Source organism: Lithobates pipiens, unplaced genomic scaffold (assembly GCF_037356315.1).
Source record: "Lithobates pipiens isolate NorthernLeopardFrog02 unplaced genomic scaffold, aLitPip1_a1.2 Scaffold_18, whole genome shotgun sequence".
Classification (NCBI taxonomy): domain Eukaryota; kingdom Metazoa; phylum Chordata; class Amphibia; order Anura; family Ranidae; genus Lithobates; species Lithobates pipiens.
This window is the reverse complement of record NW_027507758.1, coordinates 181,486,773-181,500,216: the sequence shown is the minus strand read 5'-3', so window position 1 is coordinate 181,500,216 and position 13,444 is coordinate 181,486,773. Positions and strand designations below refer to the sequence as shown.

Here is a 13,444-nt window from a genome sequence, read left to right as displayed (position 1 = left end):
ATATTTTCTGCTTCTTGTAATTGTATTGATAAATCAGTGAATACTTCTGAGTAATCAAAGGTAAATACTACTACTTGTATTACACTTTTAAAGACAATTACCAAGTAAGGTGTCATTTTTTTATACTTATTACTTTTTTTTTCTCAAAATATAGCACAATATAAGATATGCTGTATTAAATCTAATCTTAAAGCTGCAATTTTCATTAAAATTACCTAAAGCTTATCTATTGCTACCCCCATCCAAAATTGCTAAGAAAAACCTAATATTAATATAACATCACTCGGCTTTACCACAGTCTCCTGGAGAAGCTAATGGTTCAAAATCTTGTGAGAATGTACTCCAGAACATAAAAAGCAGGATTCTTAAATTCGCACATTTTGGAAAATAATGCTCTCCTCCGTGTAGGAGCCAATTACAACTGATCATTTTAATTGGAATCTGAACTTATAAAATAAGACAATATAAAATAAAAAAGGTCAGTTTAAAATCCAGAACAGATATCTTATTATTATAGCTTATAAATGTAGTTCTAGTTGCTTGGTTTTTGAAAGCACAAAACTAAATACCAGTTCATACTTTTTTTCCATAGGTGGCATAATACATGCTCCAAGTGGTTACACTATGGCTGTTCTTAGGTCTGTGTCCTCTAAAATTGCACATCCAAATGAACAAGGTAAAGTTAATATCATATACCATGTTTTTGTGTCGCAGCTTTTTTATCACAGGAGTATATTTTATCACTATTTACTATTAGCGCAGTATATGCCCCTCTTATTTAACATTTTGAATACCTGTATATGCGTCTTTCTCTCTCTCTCTCTCTTTCTCTATTACACTTTTAACATTTTTATTACACTATACTGTTTTTTTTCCAGGTTTTATTGTATTATACTTTTCCATAAGCAATACTGTTTGTTGTTATTGTTGCATGTTCCATGTAACTGCCATTACTTCATATGGTCAGGGAGAGATTGAGGCATGCCTTTTCAAAATCTCCCAATTTCAGGCTTTCCTGACATTCCAACATCATGGCTGGTGGAAGTCTGCTTGTATAGCCTAATTTATAAGGAACTGTGGTATTGATCACCACTAGTCAGCCAGTTGCAGAAGTGTTTTACTTTGTGTGTGTAGCCATGGCAGTTGACATTTTGATTTGAAAGAGAAGTATGGGAATGTTATTTTTTTATTTGTTTTCAATCATCCTTACCTAGGTGGATACAGCATTGGTGTGATGCTTCATCTGTCCCCTACTGGCTCTAACACTGAGAACTGAGTGACCAAACACCCCGCGATTGCTTGGTTCATAGAGCTCCATGAACAGAGAGCTGCTGACTATCAGTCACCGGCTCTCTGCTCTGACCATGACCACCCCCCCCCCCATGCTCCCTGGAGAGCTGGGCTGTGGAGGGGGTGGCAGTGGTCGGCTCAGGCTCTCAGCTGCTAAGCCAGGTGACGGTTCATGCATGTGGGCAGATCCCAACCAGCTGCCCATTGCCTGCTGAAAACAGGTCACAGGAATGCAGAATGAAGGAAACTCTTGTGCTCCATAGGAGAAGTACAGTCAAACAAGCTTTTGCTTTACTTCTCTTTTAAGTCAGTGGCAGCCTATTTTTATTAAAAAAGGAAACAAAATGAAAGTTCTTATGACAGCAGGTTTACCATGCAGGGGTCTTTCTTCAGCTACACAACAAATGAAAAATACCAAGCCACCGGGCTCTTAGCCCTTGTACACACGGTCGGAGAATCTGTCGGAATGAGTCTTATCGGACCGTGTCGTCAGATAATCCGACTCTGTGTGGTATGCATCGGACTGATTCCGTCCGAATCTCCGTCCGACCCAATTTTCCAACATGTTGAAAAGATTTCCCGACCAACTGGGCCGGACGGACCTAATCCGATCATGTGTAGAGCATTTTCATCAGACCAAGTGCCACGCATGCTCAGATCAAATTCCTACATCAAAGCTATTGGCTACTAGCCTGAATGTAGTCCCATCGTAACGAAATTACGTCATCACGTTCTGAAAGATCGGATTTTTCGCCAACTTGGCCCGACCGTGTGTATGCAACAGTTTCGGACACAATCCGTCGGACTAAATCCGACGGGCAAAATCCGATGGATTTGGTTGGCAAAATCTCCGACCGTGTGTACGTGGGCTAAGGCACACTCAGCCTGGCCTCTAAGTATGGTTCTCCAGTTCTGGGTTTGCTCACGCTCTTTGAAACTTCCAGACTTCTTCCAGCCTCACTAGACTCTCCAGCCACTGATTTTCTCCGCCTCCTAGGCCCTCTCTTGGTCTCCCAGGCTCATGTAGCTGTCCTGACCTTCCAAGTTCTTTGGGCAAGAAGTCCCCCTCACCAGTGATGCAGTCTCTGACAAAAACAACCAGGTTTCTCGATAGGGGTCTGTCCTCAATTGGCAGCTACTGCCCTGAACTATGCTTTCAATTCATAGAACATAACAATCATATAAAAAAACATCCAGGCTAGTTTTTACAGATTATTTGCATTAGCAAATTCAGAATTAAGTTATATGTAAACCTTCGCCCTATAAAACAATCCATTCCATTTAAAATGGGAATGCAAGACAAAACATTTGTGTATATCTATATCTATATCTGTCCCTAAAAAAACCTTTTTGACCCCCTACTGTTTGTTTTTCACTAGCAACACTGCACAGAAACTTCCATAAAATTCACTAACGATTTACTAGTTGCTAGAACCAATGGCCACTACTCTATACACTTACTTATCGCACTCCTAACTTATTAACTGACATTTCAACATGGATGTCACACCACTTCTTTTAAATAAATCTCTATAAAACCGAGCTAATAATTACCCCCACCTCTGCCCCCCTCCATGACTTTTCCATCAAGATCAATAATGCCACTATCAGTCCCTCCTCTCACACCAGGGTACTGGGTGTAATCCTAGACTCTGATCTGTCCTTTCAGCCACAAATCCAATTGCTGTCAAAAGCTTGTAGACTTCACCTCCGTAACATTTTTAAAATTCATCTCTTTTTAACTAATGAAACCACCAAATTACTTATTTATTCCCTTGTTATCTCTCACCTTGACTATTGAAACTCCCTTCTCATAGGCCTACCTCTCCATAGGACCTTCAGTCATCTCCTATTCAGTCTATCTGCTGTCATGCTGCTACCAGACTCATCTACCATATCAACCACACAGTCTCCACCACCCTTCTCTGCCAATCCCTACACTGGCTTCCAATTGCCTAGTGAATTAAATTTAAAATACTAACAACAACTTACAAAGCCATTCACAACTCTGCCCCATGCTACATCTTCAATCTTCTCTCCAAATCTCACCAAAACCGTCCTCTCCTCTTCTCTCAAGACCATCTGCTCTCACACTCCCTTGTCTCATCTTTCCCATGCTCATCTACGGGACTTCTCTAGAGCCTCTCCTATCCTCTGGAACTTTCTACCTCAATCTGTCCAGCTAGAGCTAGAGCAAGAGACAAGTAAAGAGCAATACACTGATATTCTCAGTGAAGAGCCGTGCTCACAGCACAGTCAAAAAACTATGATGAGATGGATGTGCTTCTGTGCCTTGGATTTCATGTGATAAACCAAGACAAAGTGGCACATAATTGTTAAGTGGAAGGAAAATTATAAATAGTTTTCAAAAGTTTTTACAAATAAATATCTAAAAAGTGTAGCATGCATTTGTATTCAGCCCCCTTTACTCTGATACCCCTAACTAATATCTAGTGGAAAATCTAGTGGAACCAATTGCCTTCAGAAGTCACCTAATTAGTAAATAGAGTCCATCTGTGTGAAATTGAATCTCAGTATAAATACAGTTGTCCTGTGAAGCCCTCAGAGGTTTGTTAGAGAACCTTAATGAACAAACAGCACCATGAAAGCCAAGAAACACACCAGACAGGTCAGGGATAACATTGTGGAGAAGTTTAAAGCAGGGTTAGGTTATAAAAAAATATACCAAGCTTTGAATATCTCACAGAGCACTGTTCAATCTATCATCTAAAAATGGAAAGAGTATGGCACAACTGAAAACCTACCAAGACATGGCTGTCCACCTAAACTGACAGGCCAGATGAGGGGAGCATTAATCAGAGAAGTAGCCAAGAGGCCCATGGTAACTCTGGAGGAGCTGCAAAGATCCACAGCTCAGGTGGGAAAATCTGTCCAAAGGACAACTATTAGTCATATTACTCCACAAGTCTGGCATTTATGGAAGAGTGGCAAGAAGAAAGCCATTTAAAAAACAAAAACAGAAGAAGTCCTGTTTGCAGTTGGCAAAAATCCATGTGGGCGACACAGCAACAGTGGAAGAAGGTGCTCTGGTCAGATGAGATTAAAATTTAACTTTTTGGCCTAAAAACAAAATCCTATGTGTGTTGGAAAACTAACCCTGCACATCATACTGAACAAACAATCCCCATCATGAAATATGGTGGTGGCAGCATTATGGTGTGGGGATGCTTCTCTTCAGCAGGGAAGTTGGTCAGAGTTGATGGAAAGAGGGATGGGGCCAAATACAGGGTAATCTTAGAAGAAAACCTGTTAGAGTCTGCAAAAGAATTGAGACTGTGGCAGATTTCAATCAGTTACATCAGCATCAGGTGCTTGATAACTGCTGATTCAGGACTGATTAATTTTACAAATGTGAGCCTAGCAACAGGCACACTCCTTGATCTGTTACAAACCCTCCAGCAGCACTGAATGTGCATTCAGAAAGCACACTGGATGCAGGACAGGCCATTAGTTCAATTACATTTTGAGCAAGTTCTGGCCAGTGGTCCAAACTCAAGACCCAGTGACCCAGTGGATGCTCTTTCTGAAAAAGGTCTCCAAGTCTGCTCTTGCCCCTAGATATTCATGCACCATATAATGCAGACGCTGGTGATGGTTGCTGGAACCTATCAGACCTTGGCGCTGAGGACTGAAAAATTGTTTAAAAGCATCGGTCAGCCGGCCACCTTCTCTATCGCTCTTCCTCTGACCGAACAAAGCCTCAGAAACATGTTGTCCAGTACCAGGACATGGTAACCTCTCAGGGTCTGGAAATGTGTTACACAAATTTTTCTTCTGATCCCTCTGCGATGGCAGAATTAGTTCTGCAATCTTACCCTTTTAATGTGGATCAAGAAGAGTTGCCAGCCAGTAATGATCCCTCTTCTTAATACCACGAACCCTGGGGTCCTTTTTTAGGCTTTGCAGAATCAGGGAGGCAGTGTAAGTTTGCAGAGGCATTCGATTCTGGGTCACTAAGGATCTCATTATCCGTAACTACCTCCTCCGGGCCACATACAACTTCTTAGGTTTCTGGGGACTGAAAACCATCCCTTGAAGACTGCTGCATGTTATCCTCGACATCTGGGTTAACACAATCCTCCTCCTCCTCTTCTTCATGTGTGTTTGGCGGACCATCAGGAATTCTATCTGGATAAAGGGGGGCTTGAGAGGAAGGAAGTCCTCCTCTTCCTCCCGCTATTCTGTCTCAATTGCCCTGTCCATAATTCCACGAAGCGTGTGCTCCAAGAAGACTAGAGGGACAGTGTCTTGTGGCCTCCTCAAATGGGGACAGGACAGTGCATGCATCCTTGATCAGCAGCCACTGGTGTGGCAAAAAGAAGTTAAGCTCCCCTGATCCTGTCCTGGTGCCAGACTCGCACAGGTACTCATTGATGGCCCTCCGCTGTGTGTGCAGCCGCTGCAGCATTGCCAACGTTGAATTCCATGTGGTGGACATGTCACAAAGGAGGCAGTTGATGGGCAGGTTGCATTCGCTTTGAATTTCAGCCAGCCGAGCACTGCCATTGTATGACCGGCGGAAATGACTGCAGCTTTTTCTGGCCTGCCTCAAGAGATCTTGTAAGTAGGGATGGCCGAACTGTTCGCCCGGCGGTCGGTTCTCTGCAAATTTTGTGTGTTCACAATTCGCCTGATCGGCGGACTATTGCCGCTGTTCGCCCGGCAGACATATGTGTTTACAGTGTGAAAGAACTTTGACCCATGATGACACATCCATCATGGGGTACAGGACAGCCAATTGAGACATTTCAGCACATGGACAATTGGACATTCCCCCTACCTTATAAATAGACCTGATCTGACAGCCATTTTACATTCTGCCTTATGTCAGTGTAGGGAAAGGTTGCTGTGTGGAGCAGGGACAGACTGTAGTGACACAAATCGCTAGCTATTAGGTCCACAAAAGTCCTTTTAAGGACTGGTATAGGTGTAGTACAGTATATAGGGTTCAGTGCACTGCTGTGCTGGTGATTGCAGCAGCCTGTCTTTTGTCAGTGTAGGGACAGGGCGCTGTGTGCAGCAGGGACAGTCAGTTTAATCACTAGCTAGATATTACTATTAGGTCCACAAAGATTCTTTTAAGGACTGGTATAGGTGTACAATATATAGGGTGCTGGTGCAGGGCTGTGCTGCAGATTACTGCTGGTTTCTGCAGCAGTCTTTTATCAGTGTAAGGACAGAGGTACAGTCTGAAAATCACTAGCTACTAGGTCCACAAGGGTCCTTGTAAGGACTGGTATAGGTGTACAATATACAGGGTTGTGGTGCACTGCTGCTGACTGCTGCCCTATTCTGCAGCAGTCTTTTATCAGTGTGGGGACTGAGGTACAGTCTGCAAATCACTAGCTACTAGGTCCACAAAGGTCCTTATAAGGCCTGGTATAGGTGTAAAATATATAGGGTGCTGGAGCAGGGCTGTGCTGCAGATTACTGCTGGTTTCTGCAGCAGTCTTTTATCAGTGTAGGGACTGAGGGACAGTCTGCAAATCACTAGCTACTGGGTCCACAAAGGTCCTTGTAAGGACTGGTATAGGTGTACTATTTGATGTGCAGTATATAGGTGTGTAATACATGTATAAAATACTTGCACATATAGAAAGCATAGTATAGTGCATTTCCACTGTGCAGCATTGTGACTGCTGAGCGGTTCTGCAGCGATACTACAAAGAGTGACAAACGCAATAATAAAAATTATTATAACTGGTGTGATAGACCAGTGGCCCCCAAAAACAACAGATTGAAGCGGGGTGTTATATACCTTCTTCCACATACATACTGCACTTCTCTAGAGAATTTTGTTACAGGGTAATTAAAAAAATTACAGGCAGAGGAAGAGGCAGACCCTTCCGCAGGGGTGGTAGGGGTAGGGCAGGATCAACAGGCTTGAGACAAAGTCGCAAATTGCAGAAGGTGCGTGCGATTACGTCAAAGGATGCCTTAGACTTGGTTGAGTGGCTCACTCAGCCTTACTCTTCTGCACCCTCCTCATCCTCTCGATCTGCACCCTCTTCTTCACTCTCTACTGTGTGCACCCCCAAAGACACTACCACCAACACCACCACCACCATATACCTTCTGCTTGAGTCACAGGAATTATTTTCCGATCCATATCAAGACATTTCCGATGCGCAGCCACTCTTGGCAATGGATCAGGAAGAGGAGGTAGCAAAAACCGCCACTCAGCAGTCTGACGACAGTACCCAGATCAGCCCAAGGAGGAGGTTGGTCCACGCTGTTGCTGCCTACTCCGAGATCTCTAATTATAGTGGTGGGGAAGGTGACGTTGATGATGACGTGTCTAGTGATGTCACATGGGTGCCCACAAGAGAGGAAGAGGAGGGGAGTTCAGAGGGAGATATGGACCAGCAGATAGGGAGGAGAAGCAGGAAGAACTTACATTGCACAAGAGGGACAAAGCAGACTGCTAATGTATCAGGAGCGAGGCATCAACAATGTATGGTCACATCTGGCGCTCCCAGGATGCTGGCACATGGCTCCGCAGTGTGGGCTTTTTTTAACGTGTCCGCTGCTCACAATAGTGTTGCCATCTGCAATCTTTGCAGTCAACGCATAAGTCGCGGTAAGCCCAACACTAACCTAGGGATGACCGCCTTAAGAAGGCACATGAGCTGCCATCGCCGAGCCCAGTGGGAGCAACGGAACACACAAAGCCACACTCCAGGCTCTCACTGTCCAGCCTCGTCTTCTACTTCTCCTTCTCCTCTCTCCTCACAATTGTCCTCCACTCCACCTTCCATCACACCATCCTCATGTTTTTCTGCAAAAAGGCAGGCTTCCGTGGGCCAAATGTTTGAGCGTAAAAAAAATGATAACGCCAGATAACCCTCTTGCCCAACGGTTGACGGCTGGCTTGTCAGAACTGATAGCCCGCCAACCACTGCCATATAAACTGGTGGACTCGGAGGCCTTTCGAAAATTTGTAGTCATTGGAACACCACAATGGAAGGTCCCAGGAAGGAATTATTTCTCACAGAAGGGCATCCCAGAGCTATATGGCCATGTTCAGCGGCAAGTGAATGTATCTCTGGGACACAGTGTCGGTGCCAAGCTATATCTGACCACAGACACGTGGTCTAGCAAACACGGGCAGGGAAGGTATATCACTTTTACTGCCCACTGGGTGAACCTTCTGACGGACATCTAGCATGTAACCCGTGGCACCCATGTAGATTTGGTTTTACCGCCATGGATTGCATGCAGGCCTGGCTCTTCTTCTCCTCCTCCTACTCCATCCTCCTCCCTCTCCTCCTCAGCTGACTCCTCCTTTTCCGCTGCTAGCGTCTCTTCCGCTGCGCCACCCAAGCTCCCCAGAACCTATTCGACATGCCAGGTGAGATGTTGCCATGCTGTGCTGCATCTGTTGTGCCTGGAAGCCAAGAGCCACACTGGCCCTGCACTCCTTTCAGCTTTGCGTTCACAGGCAGATCAGTGGCTAACACCGCTCAATTTGACAGTTGGTAAAGTTGTGTGTTACAACAGTGCCAATCTGCATTGAAACAGGGCTAAATTACGCACGTGTCATGCATGGCACACGTCTTATACTTGGTCGTGCAGTGATTCGCTGTCAAATATCCTGGGGTCCAGGACATCTTGTGGCAGGCAAGGAAAATCTCGGCCCATTTCAGAAGATCTTACATGGCCATAGATCGCCTTGCTGACATTCAGTGGTGACACAATCTGCCGGTCAGACGTCTTATTTGCGATTGCCTGACGCGATGGAATTCAACCTTCTATATGCTTGATAGGCTGCTCCAGCAGAAACATGCAGTTAACGTCTACCTGTACGAACTCTGCGGCAGAACAGGTTCTGGGGAGCTTGATTTTTTTTCACAGCACCAGTGGCTGCTCATGCGCGACACATGCAGACTTCTGAAGCCATTTGATGAGATCACCAAACTGGTCAGTCGCAGCCATGGCGCCATCAGTGACATGGTACCTTATGCCTTCTTTATGGAGCGTGCATTGTGTCTTGTCATTGATCAAGCCATGGAGGAGCAGGAGCAGGAAAATTTGGAAGTCGCAATGCTGGATGAATTCCCAAGGGGGCTACTCTGAGACAAGTCAACAACAGGAGTCTGAATAGGAGTCAGAGGAGGATGGTGCCGGGGTGGATGAGGAGGAGCAAGAAGAGCATGCTTTAAACCTTTCTGGGATCCCTGTTGTTGTGCGTGGATGGGGAGAGGAGAACGAGGAGGACGACATTATCCTGGATGATGAGCAGGAGCCAGGCCACCACACCAATTCCAGTTTAGTGCAAATGGGGGCCTTCATGCTCCAGTGTTTCAACAGGGACCCCTGTATAAAATGCATAAGGGTCAAGGACCAGTACTGAGTGGCAACATACTTAGACCCCCGGTACAAACACAAAATGGCAGAAATGTTACCACCGTCACAGAGGGCTGTCAGAATGGAGCACTTCCAGGCCTTGCTTCGAGAAATGCTGCATTCTGCTTTTGCATGTGCTGGCAGAGGAGGAATTGCCACTCCCAGAGAAAGAGTTGCGGGTACCAATCCAACAGCGCCTGCAAGAAGAGGGCAGTTTGAAGATGTGTTGGTGACTTCTGATATGAGGTCATTCTTTCAGCTGACCCATTGACAGGTCTCTTCCGGATCCAGCATCAGGGAATGCCTAGACCGTCAGGTGTCCGACTACATCGGGTTAACGCCCGATGTGGACGCTCTGAGGAGTGATGAACCCCTGGACTACTGAGTGGGCAGGCTTGACCTCTGGCCAGAGCTTTCACAATTTGCAATGGAACTGTTGGCTTGCCCCTCGTCCAGTGTCCTGTCCGAAAAGGACGTTCAGCGCAGCAGGGGGGATCGTGACCGTTAAGCACACTCACCTAGCTCACGACAGTGTTGACTACCTCACATTTCTAAAAATGAATGATGCATGGATCTCAGAGGAATTCAACACATGTGACCAGTAGACCATGTATATCTCTATAAACGATTTATTTAATCAAGCACACAGACCTTTTTTCTACAATTGGCTCACTTCCTTGTACAAAAAAAGCACACCATACTATATTCCCGTACTCTCCTGTTTGAAGAGGTTGAGCGGTGTCATATTTTTGGTGCCCAGCAGCGAGTTGCTGGTATCAGTGGTGCTGTCAGTGCTCTCTATCTCGGTGCTGGTGTGAGTGCTCTCTCTCTCTATCTCAGTGCTGGTGTGGTGTCAGTGCTCTCGATCTCGGTGCTGGTGTGGTCTCAGTGCTCTCTATCTCGGTGCTGGTGTCAGTGCTCTATATCACGGTGCTGTTGTCAGTGCACTCTATCATGGTGCTGGTGTCAGTGCTCTCTATCTCGGTGCTGGTGTCAGTGCTCTCTATCTCGGTGCTGGTGTCAGTGCTCTCTATCACGGTGCTGGTGTCAGTGCTCTCTATCGCGGTGCTGGTGTCAGTGCTCTATATCACGGTGCTGGTGTCAGTGCTCTATATCTCGGTGCTGGTTTCAGTGCTCTATATCACGGTTCTGGTGTCAGTGCTCTATATCTCGGTGCTGGTGTCAGTGCTCTATATCACGGTGCTGGTGTCAGTGCTCTATATCACGGTGCTGGTGTAAGTGCTCTATATCACGGTGCTGGTGTCAGTGCTCTCTATCACGGTGCTTTTGATCATCTCCTGCACCCTTTTCATAGCCTACCCTGACCTTTCCTCTCCTCCATTGCCTTCATGCACTCCTGAGTCCTGAATTGTCAAAATCTCACAGATAAAAAAAGAATGCTTGTAGTTGTCGATCCCAGATTCACTTCATACATGTATTATGTCAGTGGCCATGTGGTGGGACTATGTGTGCACAGCTAGTAAGTATTTTGTGGCTGAAAATACGACCTGTAGGTTTTTAAGGTTCTCCTGCTATTGAAGTCAGTGGGGCCTGTCACAAACTTTGCTGTTCGTGAACTTTTGGCCGCGTTCGCGGTTTGCGAAATGTCCCGTCGGAAGTTTGTCCATCTCTACTTGTAAGCCTGGGTGCCTGGTCAAGAAATGCTGCACCACCAAATTCAGGATGTGTGCCAAACATGGAACATGTGTCAAGTGTCCCTGTCGGAGGGCGGAGAGAAGGTTGGTGCCATTGTTGCATACAACAATTCCTGGCTGAAGCTGGCGTGGTGTCAACCACCTCTGAGCCTGCCCCTGTAGAGATGACAGAATCTCTGCCCCAGTGTGGCTCCTGTCCCCTAGGCAAACCAACTCAAGCACCATATGACTTAATTTTGCCTGACTGCTAGTGTAGCCTGGTAGGACAATTTTGAAGAAGAGGCCATAGAGGAAGAAGAGAAGGAAGGGGAGCTTACAGATGTTGTTGCAGAATCACCAGTAGCTTTTTGGAGGCATGGTGGTGGAACAATCTCCAACACTGAACCATGTCTTGTTTCCTTCCCAGCTCCCAGCAGAGTTACCCAGTGCACCGTGAAAGAAAGCTAGACCATGAGTCAGCAGTAATATGAAATTTACTGGTGACCGCCCTGTCCAACGAGGCCAAAACAATGCCTCCCAAATTCCCGGTCTCAAATAACTCTCTATTAATATAGAGAGGACTGCGAGTCAGTCCTCTCCTGATTGACTACTCCTGGAGTTCCTCACCCATTTTGGGTGACCCCCTGAAGTCTACTGTGACTCCCTTAACAGAAGGCACAGTGGTGTAGTGGTTAGCACTCTCACCTAGCAGTAAAAAGGGTCACTGGTTCGAATCCCAACCATGACACTACCTGCCTGGAGTTTGCATGTTCTCCCTGTGCCTGCGTGGGTTTCCTCTGGGTATTCTGGTTTTCTCCCGCATTCTAAAGACATGAAGGTAGGTTAATCGGCTTCTGTCCAAAATTGGCTCTAGTATATGAATGGGGACCTTGGCTTGTGTTAGTCCCCCTGAGCAAGGATTGGCCAAAAGGCACCCAGCCTTTGGCCAATTATGTCTCTTAGGTCAGGTGCATGCTTTGGCCAGTTATCAGACATTAATGCACTGTGCTCTCGCAATGCATTATGGGGCATTCTGTGGTGCTCAAATTTCCCGCGAATGCCCCATATTGTTCGATGTGTGGCGGACAAACACCCAATGTTCGAGTTGAACTTACGTTCGACTCAAACATCAAGCTCATCCCTAAGGCTCCATGCACACTGAAGCTCAAAAAAGCTTTTTCTGGATGCCAGATTGCTGGCAGAAAACGCTGGTTGAAAAAGATGCTTTCAACAGCGTTTTGTACTAGCGTTTATGAGCATTTATGGGCGTTTTCAATAAAAATACACAGAGAACACTCCAAAAATCCCACAGTGCATTCCGAACTCCCACAATGCCTTGAAAAAATAGAATGCCGAACACTAATTAACTCGTGTTTCTGAGCGTTTATAAGCGTTTATGAGCGTTTATCGCCATTTGTCGTTTTTTGGAGGTGAAAAATTGCACTTTAAATGCGAATTTATGAAAAAGAAAAAAAAGCCCATAAGCTCCACTGCTCATTAAAGCTAAAAAACGTCCATGTGTGCATGGACACATAGGCTAACATAGAGTGGAGTTTATGGGCTTTTAAAAAAAAACACCCAAGAGCTCCAGTGTGCATGAAGCCTAAAAACAGAACACTTTTAAACACAAGTACATGATACAACATATAAGGAATATTAAATGTTGGGGTGACAAACACTTTAAAGCCTTAATATGTGTTTCTTTGAAGGAATAATATATACCCAAAATCTGTATTTTCAACAAATATTGCAAAATGATTTTGTTATAAATTCTTTAAATACATTTGTTTACACACAGGGTTATTTTAAATATGAAAACATTAATATAATATACAATTTTTTTTTTTTAAATACACCAATCCATATAATTTGCATGCCATTATTCAGTCTATTTATCATCTAAAAAAGATTTCCAAAATGACATTGCCACAGGCTATTACATTTCACACCTTACTCTTTGACCTACTAAACAAGACTGATTTTTTTTGCATATTGCAATTTTGTTGGCTTGGTAAGCCACAATGTTTTTAGGCTCAGATACTTGATTAAAAGGAAATTACTTTTGACAACTATTATCACTCCAAATAAGCAAGGCATTTTAGAATTCTGAACCATACTTCAAACATGTTTTTTCCCTTAGCTTTTGAAATGTG

General features: G+C 45.0%; 1 protein-coding gene across 1 annotated transcript in view; it reads left to right on the top strand.

Annotated features, from left to right (window-relative positions):
• The window catches only part of LOC143987588 (proton-coupled folate transporter-like), a 627,892-nt gene that overhangs the window by 293,751 nt on the left and 320,697 nt on the right, over positions 1 to 13,444 (top strand). The window contains exon 5 of the mRNA XM_077486441.1: positions 593 to 676. Within this exon, the coding sequence (XP_077342567.1) occupies positions 593 to 676 (84 nt within the window). The remainder of the gene's footprint in view (positions 1 to 592; positions 677 to 13,444) is intronic.